This window comes from Monodon monoceros, unplaced genomic scaffold (assembly GCF_005190385.1).
Source record: "Monodon monoceros isolate NGI ecotype Baffin Bay Population unplaced genomic scaffold, NGI_Narwhal_1 Super_Scaffold_13, whole genome shotgun sequence".
NCBI classification, from domain to species: domain Eukaryota; kingdom Metazoa; phylum Chordata; class Mammalia; order Artiodactyla; family Monodontidae; genus Monodon; species Monodon monoceros.
Window position 1 is genome coordinate 81,736,001 of NW_021703769.1, and position 16,568 is coordinate 81,752,568.

General features: G+C 38.1%; 1 protein-coding gene across 2 annotated transcripts in view; it reads left to right on the top strand.

Moving 5' to 3' along the window:
* USP42 (ubiquitin specific peptidase 42) overlaps positions 1 to 16,568 on the top strand; it is a 31,320-nt gene continuing 14,752 nt past the window's right edge. For both annotated transcript variants that reach the window (XM_029219527.1, XM_029219526.1), the window contains exons 1-7: positions 1 to 253; positions 2,322 to 2,522; positions 11,587 to 11,697; positions 13,353 to 13,455; positions 14,378 to 14,445; positions 15,126 to 15,196; positions 15,960 to 16,042. In XM_029219527.1, coding sequence (XP_029075360.1) covers positions 13 to 253; positions 2,322 to 2,522; positions 11,587 to 11,697; positions 13,353 to 13,455; positions 14,378 to 14,445; positions 15,126 to 15,196; positions 15,960 to 16,042 — 878 coding nt within the window. In that variant the 5' untranslated portion in view covers positions 1 to 12. The remainder of the gene's footprint in view (positions 254 to 2,321; positions 2,523 to 11,586; positions 11,698 to 13,352; positions 13,456 to 14,377; positions 14,446 to 15,125; positions 15,197 to 15,959; positions 16,043 to 16,568) is intronic.

Sequence of the window (16,568 nt, forward strand, 5' to 3'; positions counted from 1 at the left end):
CAGAGGTGAACAATGACCACAGGTGACAAAGCTTCAGAATCTTCAGACCCATCAACCTGTCAGAACCAGCCTGGCAGTTCTGAGGCAGTCTCACCTGGAGACATGGAGGCAGGTTCTGCCAGCTGGGGTACTGTGTCTTCATTAAATGATGTTTCAAGTCACGCGCTTTCTTTAGGACCAGTACCTGGTGCTGTAGTTTATTCAAGTTCACCTGTACCTGAAAAATCAAAACCATCACCACCAAAGGATCAAGGTACTACTTTCTAGAAGAATCACTACAAGAAACTCCTGTATAAATGCTGTCAGTGGGTTGGTAGTTTCAGAGAGGGGCTTATTTTGCAAGATACACTGCCACCTGAATAGCCAGCAGAGTTACATTATTTGACAGGCTTCATTTTCCTCTGCTGCTTGTTCATGATTAACATACGTATCATAGCAAGGTAAGATTATTTTTAGTTACTATGAATTTATTTGTAGTTGAATTCCTAATTTTTTGAAGGATAAACTTTGTCTTGGCGAGAATTGAGATGGGCATTTCATTAGCTTGTCCGTTAACTATAGTGCCCTAAGTAAATGTCTACCTTTTAAAAATTTAAAGATTTTTTTTAATGTTTTTAAAAATGGTTGCCTATTGACAAATGAGCTCCACCCAACTTTGTTTTTGTTTGTTTAGTTTTTGCCAGTTAAAATCGTCTGTAGAAATAAAGCTCTTTGAAAGCGAGCAGATCCTGTAAATGTTACATTATGTATAAAGCCAGGTTAATGTGGTTATATTTGTTAAAACCCATCCTGATAAGTAAGACATTGACACTTTAGTTGGTACTCCTGAGACTTTCGGATTTGGAAGCTTTGAAACCTTAAGAGATTAGTTCCCACACAGAACATTGTTTGGTCTAGAATAATTTGGCTCTCACGTTGTTTTTTGTTTTGCGTCTTCCTAGTGCGTGTGATATTGTGATGTGGAGGTGGGTGGTAGGATTTGCTGAAGGTGTTTTGGGTGAGGGGACATTTACATCACAAATCAAACAACGTAACTGAATGTTATACAGAGGGGTTTAAAGATCTTTATAAGCAGGGCATTCCCACAGGACATCCTCTCACAGACTCTAGCCTCCTGTCACCTTGCTGGGGCTCCTCTCTCTTCCTCAGGATTTAGTTTGTATCACCCCACCTGGCCCTTTTGGGGGCCCTTGTCACGCTCTTTGAACATCCATTTCTCCTTTCCTGATTTTGATCTCCCTTCTTCAAGAAGCTGAAGCCTGCCTTTTTGCATGCTTAAACACTCAATATTGCTATTAAAATAGAGAACCATCTATTGGGCATCTCAATCTTTGGTAGTACTGAGGAACTGCCGAACTTTTGAAAAAACAGTCTTGCTGTGGATGATTTTTGAGCTTTCCTAAATAAATTGTTTTTGAGCCTCACCTGAGTATCATTAGCAATCTGTTTGTAAGTTTTAAAAATAGATAAGAAATTTTTAGACCGTGTAGACTATACTTATGAGTATGTATAGTGATGCCTAACAGCCTGTTTCCCTGCTGGTAAATTTGGGATGACATCACTACCAACCTTTAGAATTGAGAGTATCCGACAGCTAGTGAGGACTGAGGAGGTGAGATGATGGTGAGGATGACGTGCTGCTGGGGGTACAGAACATGAGCGTCCGTAGCACATATTACAGGGAATCGACTTTCCTGCACTTTTACTGTGTTGTACTTTATTTATTTTTAAAACTATTTTAATGAAAAATTTTAAGTAGGTGCAGAAGAGAGAATAATTGTAATGAAGTCTCAAGTGCCCCTCAGCCAGCTTTGATGTTTATCAGCTCCTGGCCAATTATACCTCCACCCACTTACTCCTCTCCCCACTCCCCATCATTTTAAAGCAAATCCAGGACTTTATACTTCATCTATAAATAGTTCAGTGTGTATATTTAAAGAAATCACGTCTGAAAATTAAAAGCTTTTTATATTAAAAATCCAGTCAATGTGCAGATTTCCCTGGTTGTCGTATAATTTTTTTTAACAGTTGGCTGTTGAAATCAACCTCCAAACAAGGTCTATGCTTTGCATTTGGTGAATATCTTTTAAGTTTTTTTTAATCTGTTAAATGCTGCCCCCCCCCCTTTTTTGTCCTTGCAGTTTGTTTATCAAAGAAACCAAACCATATAGAGTTTCCCACATTCTGGGCTCTTTCTTTTAAAATGTCCCTTTCTGGTTAGCTGGTCATAATAATCTCGATCAGATTCAGGTTTGATGTGTTGCTATTTATTCAGCTTCGGAAGTATACAAAGCTTTCTTTTTAAATATTTATTTTTCTAGCTCTAGGTGATGGCATTGCTCCTCCAGAAAAAATTCTTTTCCCATCTGAGAAGATTTGTCTTAAGTGGCAGCAAACTCATAGAGTAGGAGCTGGGCTCCAGAATTTGGGCAATACCTGTTTTGCCAACGCAGCGCTGCAGTGTTTAACTTATACACCACCACTTGCCAACTACATGCTATCACACGAACACTCCAAGACATGTAAGTGTTCTGTATTATGTTATGTGTATAGTGTTATGGTATGCTAACCTACTTTCATTTTTTTTCTCTGAAATGAAAGTGAAGATTTAAGCCAAGAATTTGATCATCACTAAGGAGTTGGTTTCTTCTTTTAGAAATCATGGAGGAAGACAAAGATTTACATTCAGTTCGCATAAAAAACATTTTGCACATAATTTGACCTGTAGAATTATTTAAAAAGAAACATATTTTATCAGCATTTGGCATTTCTGAAGCCCCTGCTGGCTTTCTGCACTTGCTAAAAAATGTGACTAAAAAATGTGACGTAAATGTCTACTGTCAACAGCTTGGGACAAGCAGGGCTAAGAATCCCACTTCTCCTGGCATCCATCCTGTGTTGAACGCTTGATTCATTTACAGGCTTTAAGCATTAGCGGAGAGGAGCCTCTTGTCACTGGTCCTCACCTCCTGGAAATTCATGCAGGACTTTCCCTTTAGTGTGTGAGAGCTCGGTTTTCAACCCAGAGGGCAGGAAGTTAGTTAACACACGTTATGTCTTTAATTAGGTGAGAGCCAATTCCGTGGTCAACTAGTGAAATTCAGAATTTAGAACATACCCGTTTTTTGAGGTTTTGACCTTCTGCATATAGTGTTGTACATACTCTTCACCCTTGATAAGTGAAATCTCCCTGTTCTTTGATCTACACTAATATGTGTGTGTGTATGTTAGGGTGCTTGTCCTTCATTATTAGGGTGAAAAAAAAGCCCCTTGGTTTCTTTTTGAATAGCCCTTTACTTTTTTGTTTTTTTTTTTGTGGCTTGTGGGATCTTAGTTCCCCCACCAGGGATTTATTTATTTATTTATTTGGCTGTGCCGGGTCTTCATTGCAGCACGCGGGATCTTTGATCTTCATTGCGGCGTGCGGGTTCTTTAGTTGTGGCATGTGGGATCTTTAGTTGAAGCATGCGAACTCTTAGTTGCAGCATGCATGTGGGATCTAGTTCCCTGACCTGGGATCAAATGGGGCCCCCTGCATTGGGAGCGTGGAGCCTTAGCCACTGGTCCACCAGGGAAGTCCCCCGACCGGGAATTGAACCTGGGCCCTCGGCAGTGAAGGTGCCGTGTCCTAACCACTGGACCACCAGGGAATTCCCAAATAGTTTTTTACTTAATGGAGAATTTAGACTCACTCTTTTAAAACTTTATTCCCCCAAAGAGCAAAATTATGGTTTTAAAGAATTTGGAAAGTACAGAAAATTTTAAGGTAACCAAAAGAAAATCACCTAGAATCTCACCATCAAGAGGTGTTTCTTATGCCAGGGTTTCAAATTACAGAAGGAAGATTCTATTTGCCCTCATTTTCTTCCTTTTTAAGTCCATAATTCATTCCCCACAGACAGCTTTCCTATCACTTTTGCACTTAATGAAAGTAGGATGTGGATGAAAACCCAGCACTGGCACCTGGACAGAGAGAGAGAGGATGGAGACAAAAATGCAGACACTCGGGGTATCCAGAATTAGGTGCCTGTCTTTTATAGGCCATTGGTAGTTTTCTCTTTCTCTCTGTTTTCTCAGCTTTATTGAGGTGTTGTTGATAAACAATAAATTGCACGTTTAAAATACACAGTTTGATGCATTTTGACATTTGTGTATACCCATGAAACGATCCCCACAGTCTACATCATGGACATACTCATTGCCCTCTAAAGAGTCTCAGTGCTCCTTTGAAATCAGCCCCTCCCGCCCTTTCCTGTCCCTCATCCCCTCCACCCCAGGCAGCCGCTGATACGCTTTCTGTTTGCTACCGATTAGTTTGTATTTTCTAGAATGTCTTCTGTGTGGAATTATGCAGTATATATTTTTATATTGCCTGGCTTCTTTCACTCAGCACAGTTACTTCAGCATTATTCCATGTTGTTGCATGTATCAATAGTTAATTTTTATTGCTGAGTAGTATTCCATTATATGGATAGATGTACCACAGTTTGGTTCTCCATTCACCTATTGATGGACATTTGGGTGATTTTCCATTTTGGGCCATCACAAATTAAGCTACTATGAGGACTTCCCTGGTGGCGCAGTGGTTAAGCATCTACCTGCCAATGCAGGGGACACCGGTTCAATCCCTGGTCTGGGAAGATCCCACATGCCATGGAGCAGCTAAGCCTGTGCGTCACAACTACTGAGTCTGCGCTCTAGAGTCCATGAGCCACAACTACTGAGCCCACGTGCTGCAACTGCCAAAGCCCGCGTGCCTAGTGCTCTGCAACAAGAGAAGCCACCACAATGAGAAGCCCGTGCACCGCAACGACGAGTAGCCCCCACTCGCCCCAACTAGAGAAAGCCTGCACGCAGCAACGAAGACCCAACGCAGCCAAAACACAAAACAAAACAAAACAACAAATTAAGCTACCTTGAAGTCTTTGTAAGGACATGTTTTCATTTCTTGTGGGTAAATATCTAGGAGAGGAATGGCTTGGTCCTATAGTATGTGTGCGCTTAACTTTAAGTTACTTCCAAACTGTCTCCCAAAGGGATTGTGATATTTTACATTTCCACCAGCAGTGAATGAAACTTCCATTTGTTCCCTATCTCCCCTAATACTTGGTGTGGTCAGTCTTTCCAATTTTAGCCACTCTAATAGGTGTGTAGTATAATAGTATCTTACTGTGGTTTTAATTTGCATTTCCGTAATGAATAATGATGTTGAACATCTCTCCATATGGTTCTTTGCCATCTGTGTATTTGCTTTGCTCAAGCGCCTGCTCATATCTTTTGCCTGATTTAAAATTGCGTAGTTTTCTTATCGTTGAGTTTTGAGAGTTCTTTATGTATTCCGGATGGAAGCCCTTTATCAGATATGTAATTTGCAAATGTTTCCCAATCTGGAGAAAATAGTCTCCTCACACTGTCTTTCAAAGAGCATGTTTTTAGTTTTGAAGAATACTGCTTCATTATTTTTCCATTGTTACCATCTGTGCTTTAGGTGTTGTATTTAAGAAATCTGCCTAACGAGAGGTTGCAAAGATTTTCCCTTTATTGTTTAGCAGTTTTATACTTTTAGTTTTTATATTTAGGTCAGTGATACATTTTGAGTTAATTTTTATTTGTGGTGTGAAGAATGGATTAAAGTTCATGTTTTTCAATATGGATATCCAGTTGTTCCAGCACTATTTGTTCAAAAGATAGCCCTTTCTCTACTGAATTATTTTTGTACCTTTGTCAAAAATCAATTGATCAGGGCTTCCCTGGTGGCGCAGTGGTTGGGAGTCCGCCTGCCGATGCAGGGGGTGCGGGTTTGTGCCCCGGTCCGGGAAGATCCCACGTGCCGCGGAGCGGCTGGGCCCGTGAGCCATGGCCGCTGGGCCTGCGCGTCGGGAGCCTGTGCTCCGCAACGGGAGAGGTGCAGCAGTGAGAGGCCCGCGTACCACAAAAGCAACAACAACAGCAGCAACAAAAATCAATTGATTATATAGATATGGATCTATTTCTGGACTCTGTTTTGTTACACTGATCCACTATCTGTCTTGACACCATAGCACAGTGCCTTGTTACTATATATTTAAAAGTTTTGAAGTCAGGTAACTTTTCTAACTTTGTTCTCCTTTTTCAAAGTTGTTTTGGCCATTCTTGGTCCTTTGCATTTCCAAATGAACTTTGAAATCAGTTTGTCAATTTCTACAAAAAAGCTTCCTGAGATTTTGATTAGGATTGTGTTGAATCTGTAAATCAGTTTGGGACGAATGACATCCAAACAGTATTGTCTTCTGACCCACAAACTAGGTATTTATTTAGGTTATCTTCAGTTTTTCTTAGCTGTGTTGCATAGTTTTCAGTATACAAGTACAATTTGTACATTTTTTAATCTGATTTATCCCTAAGTATTTCATATTTTTGAAAGCTATTATAAATGGTAATAGTTTTTGAATTTCGATTTTTGATTGTTCATTGTGAGAATATAGAAATGCAGTTGAACTTTGTTTATTGATCTTGTATCCTACAACTTTGCTCAGCTCCTTAATTCTAGTGGTTTTTTTAATACAATTGATGCCCTTATGATTACTTAGAGGCGTGTTTTTAGTTGTGAGATGATTGGGGATTTTTCGGAAATTGTCCTGTTACTGATTACTACTTTAATTCCATTGTGGTCAGAGAAGATACTTTTATTGTTTGAATCCTTTGAAACTTGAGACTTGTTTTATGCACCAGAATGTGGTCTAGCTTGTTAAATATTCCACGTGCACTTAATAAGGATGTGTATTCTGCTGTGTTGATTGGAGTTTCTATAAATGCTGATTATGTTTAGTTACTTGATAATGTTGTTGAGGTTGTCTTTTATGTCCTTTTACTGCTTTTCTGTCTACTTGTTCTATCAAATTTTGAGAGAGGTATGTTGAAATAAAAGAAATTTTTGAATTTGTTTCTTCATTCTGTTCTATCAGTTTTGCTTCATGTATTGTGAAACTCTGTCACTTAAGGTTATTATGACCTCTTGGTGAACTGACCTATTTATAACTTATGAAATGACCCTCTTTATCCCAAATAGTATGCTTTACTCTGAAATCTGCTTTGTCTGAAATAGAGCCACTCCAGTTTTCTTATTAATGTTAGCATGGTATGTCTTTTTCCATCTTTTAACTTTTAACCTATTTGTGTTTATATTTAAAGTGGATTTCTTGTAAACAGCCTATAGTTTGTTCTTGTTTTTTAATCCAGTCTTACAGTCTCTGCCTTTTAAAATATAAATCATTTATATTTAATGAGAGTATTGATATGATTGGTTTTACATTTACCATCTTGCTATTTGTTTTCTAATTGTCCTGTATTCTTTGTTCCCTTTTTCATCGTTTTCTGCCTTCTTTTGGAATGAGTAATTTTATATTTCCTCTCCTTTATTGGCATATTTTCTCTAACTTTGTCTTCTCTTTTTAGTGGTTGGTTTAGGGTTTAGCATACATTTTTAACTTACCATAGCTTGCATTGAGATACTATTACATTTCTTGTGTAGTATAAGGACTTTATGACAATATACTTTCATGGTCTCTCTCTAGGCATTTGTGCTATTGTTGTCACACGTTTTATTTTTACTTAATTTGTATCCACATAATATATTGTATTATTTTGCTTTAAATAAAATTTAAAAGTTTTATTTTAAGTAGTTTGTTAAGGTTTCTTTACCAGTCTTTTATATTTACTTACTCTTTTATCATTTCCACTGCTTTTAATTCCTTTGTGTAGATCCAGACATCCATCTGCTATTTTTTCATATGCCTGGAGGAATTCCCTTAACTTTTCTTGCTGGTGACAAACTGTTTTTTTGTTTGTTTGGTTGGTTGGTTTTCTTAATAAATTTATTTATTTATTTATTTTTGGCTGCGTTGGGTCTTCATTGCTGGGTGCAGGCTTTAGTTGCGGCGAGCAGGGGCTACTCTTCCTTGTGGTGCACGGGCTTCTCATTGTGATGGCCTCTCTTGTTACGGAGCACGGGCTGTAGGTGTGTGGGCTTCAGTAGTTGTGGCACGCAGGCTCAGTAGTTGTGGCTCACGGGCTCTAGAGCGCAGGCTCAGTAGTTGTGGCGCCTGGGCTTAGTTGCTCCACGGCATGTGGGATCTTCCTGTACCAGGGGTCGAACCCGTGTCCCCTGCATTGGCAGGTGGATTCTTAACCACTGTGCCACCAGGGAAGCCCCCAAACTCTGTTTTTTGGGTTTTGTTTTATTTATTTGTTTGTTTTTTATTCTTGGTCTGAAATATCTTTATTTTGCCTTTTTTGAAGCTAAACTTTATTTTGAGGTAATTTTAGATTTACTTGCAGTTGTAAGAAATCACACAGAGGCCTCCTATGTACCCTTACCCAGTTTCCCCCAGTGGTGACACTGTAGTTCAGTCTCACAGCCAGGATATTGATATCGATACAGTCAAGGTACAGAACATTTCCATCACTAAGGATCATGTTTCCCTTTTATAGCCAAGCCCACTTCCCTCGTGTCCCCACCTCCTCCTTAATCCCTGGCAACTACTAGTTATCACTTCTATTATTTTGTCATTTCAAGAATGTTACATATGTTGAATTATATAGTAGGGATTGGCTTTTTCACTCAGCATAAGTCTCTGGATATTCATTCACTTTGTTGTGTATATTAATAATTTGTTCCTTTTTATTGCTGACTAGTATTCCATGGTATGGATGGACCACAATTTGTTTAACCACTCATCCATTAAAGGACATCTGGGTTGTTTCCAGTTTCTGGATATTATGAATAGAGTTGCTGTAAACATTAGTGTGTAGAGCATATGTGTGAACACAAGTCTTTATTTCTCTGGAATAAATGCCCAGAACTGCAGTTGCTGGGTCATAAGGTAGTTGCGTGTTTAGTTTTGTAAGAAATTGCCAAGTAGTTTTCCAGAGTGGCTGACCAGTTTACGTTTCCACCAGCAGTGTATTGAGCTCCAGTGCTCTGCATTGTTGCCAGCATTTGGTAATGATGAGTATAATGATATCTCATTGTAGTTTTAATTTGCATTTCCCTAATGCCTAAAGGTCTTGAACTTCTCTCCATGTGTTTATTTACCATCTGTATATATCCCCTTTGGAAAATATCTCTTTGTGTCTTTTGTTCATTTTCTATTGTGTTCTTTCTTTTTATATTGTCGTTTTGTTCTTTATATATTCTAGATATTAGGTCTTTTTCGGATGTATATTTCCAACATTTCCTGCCAGTTTGAAGCTTGTCTTTTCACCCCCTTAACAGGGTCTTTCACAGAGCAAAAGTTTTAAATTTTGGTGAAGTCCAATTTTTCCTTTTATGGATTGTGCTTTTGCTGTCAAGTATAAGATCTCTTTGCATAGCCTTTGATCCTAAAGATTTTCTCCTATTTTTTTTCCTACAAGTTCTATAGTTTTACATTTAGGTATGTGATCCATTTTACGTTAATTTTTGTATAGCATGAGGTTTAGTTTTTCTGTCTGTGGATGTCCAGTTGCTCTAGCACCATATGTTTAAAAAGCTATCTTTCCTTCATTAATTGCTTTTGCACTTTCGTAAAAAAATCACTTGGGTGTATTTGTGTGGGTCTATCTCTGGGTCCCCTATTCTGTTCTGTTAAGGTATGTATCTGTCCCACAACACGGTTGGTCTTTGTTATTGTAGCTATGTAATAAATCTTGATATCAGGTAGAGTGAGTCCATCCACTTATTCTTTTTCAAAATTGTTTTTTTCTATTCTGGTTCCTTTGTCTTTCCATATAAAGTACAGAATAATCTTGTCTATATGTACAAAAAAATCTTGTTGGGATTTTGATAGAAATTTTGTTAAACCTGTATCTCAGTTTGGGGAGAATTGACGTCTCTACTACGCTGACATTTCCAGTCTGTGGATGTGGTGTGTCTCTCCATTTACTTAGATCTTCTTTACTTTGTTTCTTCAGTGTTGTGTAGTTATCAGCATGTTTTGTTTTGTTAGATATACAACTAATCCTTTTATTTTTTGAGGAATTATAAGCATCATTATATTTTTAATTTTGGTGTTCACATTTTTATTGCTGGTATATAAAAATACATTTGATTTTTGTATATTGACCTTACTGACTTCACTTAATATTTCTAGGCTTTTTTTTTCTTTTGGGAGTCCTTGTCTTTTTCTATGTAGAGAATCATGTCATATGCAGATAGGGACATTTTTACTTACTCCTTACTGATCTGTGTCCTTTATTCCCTTTTCTTGCCTTATTTCACTGGCTAGAACTTCTAGCAATATGTTGAATAAGAGTGCTCAGAGCTGACATCCTTGCCTCATTTCTGATCTTAGGGGAAAAGCATTCAGTTTGATGTTAGCTGTAGGTTTTTCCTTTTTATCAAGTCAAGGAAGTTCCCCTCTATTTCTTTCTTTTTTTTTTCTCCTCTTCTATTTCTGTTTTACTGATTCCCGCTTTTTATCTTGAATGAGTGTTGATTTTTGTCAATAGCTTTTTCTGTGTCAAATTGATATGATCATGTGAATTTCTTCTTCAGCTTATTAATATAGTGGATTATACTGGTAGATTTTCCAGTACTGAGTCATCTTTGTATCTCTGGAATAAACTCCGTTTGGTCATGATGTTTATTTTTATATTTTGCTGAATTTTTGTTAAGGATTTTTACATGTGTTCATGAGATATGTCGCTCTTTAATCTTCTGTTTTTGTACCACCTTTGTGTGGTTTTGGTATCAGGGTAATACTAGCTTTATAAAACGAATTTGGGATATGTTAACTCCTGTTTTTCAGAAGAGATTGTGTAGAATTGATGTAAATTCTTATTTAGTGTAGAATCCATCAGGGAAACTATCTTGGCCTGGAGATTTCTATTCTGGGAGTTTTAAAATTGCAAATTTAATTTCCTTAATAAGTATAGCGCTATTCCAATTATTTTATATTGGGTGGGTTGTGGTAGTTCACTTCTTTTGAGGAATTGGTCCATTTTTCCAAAGTTGTCAAATTTATGTGTGTGAAGTTATTTATAGTATTCCCTTGTTATCCTTTTGATGTCTGCAGGGTTGATATCCTTGTTTTTGCTTCTGATATTGGTATTACTGTAAATTTCCCTTGCAACACTGCTTTAGCTGTGTCCCAAAACTTTTTTTTTTAATTAATTAATTAATGTATTTATTTATGGCTGCGTTGGTTCTTCGTTGCTGCGCACGGGCTTTCTCTAGTTGTGGTGAGTGGGGGCTACTCTTTGTGGTGGTGTGCGGACTTCTCATTGCAGTGGCTTGTGTTTTTTGCAGATCACAGGCTCTAGGCACGCGGGCTTCAGTAGTTGTAGCATGCGGGCTCAGTAGTTGTGGCTCGTGGGCTCTAGAGCGCAAGCTCAGTAGTTGTGGCGCACAGGCTTAGTTGCTCCGCAGCATGTGGGATCTTCCCAGACCAGGGCTCAAACCCAGGCCCCCTGTATTGGGAGTGTGGAGTCTTAACCACTGCGCCACCAGGGAAGTCCTGTAACTGTTATTCTTATTTCAGGAGTGTGCCCGTTATTTATAATACCCCTTGATGTATATATAGAGTCATATTTTGCTAATTTGGAGGATTATCATCTGTTATCTTTCAGGTCATGCAGAAGGATTTTGTATGATGTGTACAATGCAGGCTCATATCACACAAGTGCTGAACCATCCTGGGGATGTTATTAAACCGATGTTTGTCATTAATGAGATGCGGCGTAAGTATCCTCTATAGTAGTTTATATTAGTATTTGTTAGCTAATTGGTCTTAATGGTCTAACTGGTAAATGATGAGCTCCTTGTGTGTTACAACAAACAGCTTATTGTATATGTATATGTCTTTAATGAATAACAGGTTTTTAGTAAACTATTTACTATATAAACACATTTTGAAACCTAAAGTAAAAGATGACAATATAGTAAAGAAGGTGGTATTCAGTTTAATATATAAATACATTAAAAATTTTTTAAAACTCAATTTATTAATAAAATCATTGATAAGTTTTACAGTGTTTTTCTCAGATATTTGGATTTCTATGCTAATACTAACTCTAATATTGTCCCGCAGGTTTCTTTAGTTTTCAATTAGTTTTAATTCAATGAATGAGTATTACACTATACATAGTGATGGGAATTATCAAAATAAAGTTAATTATACTTTTAAAGAAAATTTTATACTCATAACTTAGCAAATTTGTGGATAAATTTCACTTTTTCTATACAATTTTTAAATGACTTTAAAATTTCCTCTTGAATTGTAATGATCCTGATAGGTCACATGAAATATTTTTAGGCACTTTCTGTATGTTTTTTGCAGTAAGCTTTTACATCATCTTAATTAACTGAGTTGGAATAAAAAATGCTTGCGAATAAAACAAAAACCTAACTCTTACTCTGCTGTCTAGCTGGGTAATTATAGGGGTGGATAATTACACAGTGACAATTGATAATCTTTTTGCCTAAAAAGCTGCTGAAGATAAAGAGGTGTTATATTGGCCCTTGGTACTATTAACAGGCCAGAGTAGACAATGCAAAAATTTCTTAAACATTATAGGATCCTGGCAGAATTTTAGCCAGGGGTGATTTTGTTTGTTTAATTACGTGTATATATTACACACACACACACACACACATACACATATGGCAGGCATGTCTAATATTTTTAAACTTAGTCTTTAAGAGAATGTCATTGTGTGTATATACATACATCCATGAACATACACCGCCTGCTAACTCCAAACATATATGGTTGAATAATGAAATTGTCATTTTTGTAGGTCAGAACTGGTAGAACATTGGCAATTTCATATGATTCAAGTTAATATATATTTATATATATTCATACACATTAAAATTCTATGTATATTGTTTATACTTTTGTGTTGTTTTTCATTATTATGTAATTTTGTCTTGGGCTGTTTAGTCAATTAGAAATAGGACCAAGGTGATACTCAGTGGAGAATATAGTATGTTCTCTAGGTTATTGGGAATGAATTTAGATAGGTTCACACGTTTATGTTTTACATGGATTCTCTCAGGGAGATCTAGGGCCAGATTTAAGATGTGTGCACTGACATAACATTTGGGACAAATTTTTGAAACAGTACAGCCAAAGTTGAATTTATTCAGGTATCATTTTATTGCTGGAGACATAGAGTCTCTGGGCTCTCAGAATCTCTAGCCCCTGTGGACTTTTAATGGTCTAAAGGGCCTGTCCTAGCTGTTCTCAGGGGAGCTTATTAATGCTGTTTCCTCATAAAATAATTATCGGGTATTTTCTAACCAACGTATTGACATAAGATGTAACTTTTGGGGGAGTACAGCCCCGCGTGTCACATGATGATAAAGCTGTGTCTTTACTCGAACTTTATAGGCATAGCTAGGCACTTCCGCTTTGGAAGCCAAGAAGATGCCCATGAATTCCTTCAGCACACTGTTGATGCTATGCAAAAAGCATGCTTGAATGGCAGCAACAAGTGAGTACACACAGCATCCGTCAACCCCCATTCCCACCCCCTGCCTACCTCGCTGGCTCACCAGAACTCAGTCTAGCCTTTTACGATGGGTGTGCAGAGCTCTCTTTCAGCCTCAGCTTTTGACTTTGCGCTGCCTCTTCCTCAAGTGATTGGCATTATTTTCAAATGGTTGAAATTTTAAAAGGTGTGCTTACTATAGTAATTTGGATTTAATTACAGATGTCAGGACATGAATATTGGTCTTGACATGATTTAATTTCTGAGTATCATCATCCCTCTGCAGGTCAAAACTAACCACTTCTCCTTTCTTGTGCCAGCGTTTTCTGAGTTGATCTCTAGACTTTGAAATCTGTATTTGTTCCTTGTGTCTTTCTCATTCTGGTCACTTACCAGTTTCTGCAGTTTCTTCTTTAAAATCTAAATGTGGGCTCAAGAGGAAGATTGGAGAAACAATTAGATAACAAGTCCTAACCCACTTGTATTGCCTCAACACACCCAGCAAGTCTCCCATTCCCTTCCCACTGCCATCAGCACTGCCTCGCCCAGGCTTTCCTTGTCAGTATGACAGTAGCTACAGAACAGGGGAGAATGCTCTGTGTTCCCTGCCTTCGCCGGCAAGCCCTCACACTCGGTGTCACAGTCCTGCTTTAGGGTGACTTCCTCTTACTACTTGCTTCAGGGCCAGATTCCTGACTTAATTTTGAAGTCCCTTCTTAATACCAGGCTACCTCTTTTCCTGCCTCACCCCAAACCCTCACTGTGTTCTGATGAGGCAAGGCTATTCTCTGGCTGTCACACATACTGTGCAGCTCTGCTGTTTGAATTCTCGTTCTTTTATAGATGTACATGCTTTTAAAATCTGGTTATAGCCTCTGTCGTTTTTGTAGAACTCTTCTCTCATTTTACTGTTTGACTTTTTCAGATTAGACAGACACACCCAGGCTACCACACTCGTTTGCCAGATATTTGGAGGATACCTAAGGTCTAGAGGTAAACTTCCATTTAAGGGTTGATAAGTGTGATACAGTATGTGGTTTAAAACATGCAAAGGATAGGAAAGGGTTAATAATGGAAACTGTATCTCCCTTCCGGCCCAGACTCCCATCCCCCATCCTCAGAGGCAGCCCCTGTCCCATTCCAGTAGTTTCCTGTGCATGAGCAGACTGGCTTCTTTTCACATTGGAAACCTTTTTACATTTCAACACATATAGGTCTAACAGAGTCTTTCACAGTTGCAGTGGTATTCCATTTATTTTAGTTCCCTATCAGGGAATTTTTAGATTGTTTCTAATTTTTGTTGTTGTTGTTACCATCAGTGCTTCATTGAACATCCCTGTATACACATGCCTTTATGTCCATGTAAAAGTGTATATACACAGGATAAATTTTTAGAATCTCCTTATCAAAGGGTGTGTTTATTTTATACTTTGACTCTGCCGTGTCACTCTTCCAAGAGCTTATGCCAGTTTACACTCCAGCCAGCGGTGAATGTGCATCACATTAGTGCCTCTCACTGTGTAGTAGTAAAATGGTTTGCCCAATGTGATAGAGAAAAAAGTACCTTGTGTTTTTTATTTTGTGATAGTATTTATATGTTCTGTCATTTCAGTAGTTGGTATTGCCATACTGATTATACTTGGCTTATCCTTTGCATTTTCTTTTTATTTCAGTCAAATGTTTAAATTGCAAAGGTGTGTCAGATACTTTTGATCCATATCTCGACATAACATTGGAAATAAAGGTAAGTTTGATAGTTGTTGTGGTGGTGAAGTTAAAAAAAGTCAGTCATACTTTATGTATGTATAGTTCACTTATAATTTAGACTACACTTGTTAGAGAATATAAATTGAAAATTTTAATATGCTAGGACTTTATTTAGAGGAGATTATTTAAGCTTTGTATTAGGCATCATAAAAAACTTAAAACATTTAATAATTTTATTACCCTTTGACTTTTCACTTAATCTTAATAAAACCAGATTCTGGTGCCTATATTAGCCAAATTTAGGTGGTGGTTATTCTTTAGGTACTGTTTTGCTTCTTGCATTTTCTAAACTCCTGTTTTTTGTTGTCTTAAGCTTTTGTTTTTCTGATTACAAGTGTAATACACACTAATGACAAAAATGAGAAACACTGCAGAGACGTGTGAGATCCTATCCCTCAGAATGTACTCTTGTTAACAGCTTGATATAAACTGCTTCCAGAGTATTTGTTTACTGTTTATAAAAATGGGTGTATACCTTCAGTCTGTTTTATACTATTTTAAATAATGCTGCAGCAAGCAACCTCTTCACATATTTTTGCTGACTTTAATCTGCTCTTTTTTTTAATGGGAGGGGAAATAGCTTGGTGTGTACATGTATTAATATAAAACTGAACGTCATAATGAAAGATTTTCTTTTTACATAAAAATTCACGTTTGCTTTTATACTTTCGAGTCATCTCTTTTCTTTTTCCTAACAAGCGGCAATGAGTGGTAATGTGGTGTTGGTGCTCTGTCCCCAGGCTGCTCAGAGCGTTAATAAGGCATTGGAGCAGTTTGTGAAGCCGGAACAGCTCGATGGAGAAAACTCGTACAAGTGCAGCAAGTATGACGGGTGACGCTGGAGGCCGCATGGGGGGCGGGGAGGCTTGGTTTCTGCGTAACCCAGGGCTAGATTCCCGTTACCGTCTGGGAAGACCCTGGGTCTCTCTTTCCCAAGTGCCAGGGCACGCTATGTCTCAGTGTTTACACTCTGCAGAGAAGTGCACTGAAGAATGGGAGATGGGGTCTCGCTCCTGGGGAGGTGGGTGGGAATGGAGAGGTAAGGTCAGTGCTGCCGTGTGTGAAGCTTGGCTGTGGCAGTGTGTGTGTCGAGCAGCATTTACATGGACTCCCCTGTGTGAAAGGGTTGGGGTGGATGGGGAGTCACTTTCTCCCAGAGCAGTTCAGGGTCTCTCTTAACTGCTGGCTGTCTCCCAGGATTTGGGGCAGTATCTGCTAGAAACCTTGAATTTAAGTTATTCTTTAATGTTTCCCCATCAAGTCAAGAGAGCCTATTTTTTTTAAAGGGGGGCAGTGCCTTTTCCTTCCTTCCTTCCTTCCTTCCTTCCTTCCTTCCTTCCTTCCTTCCT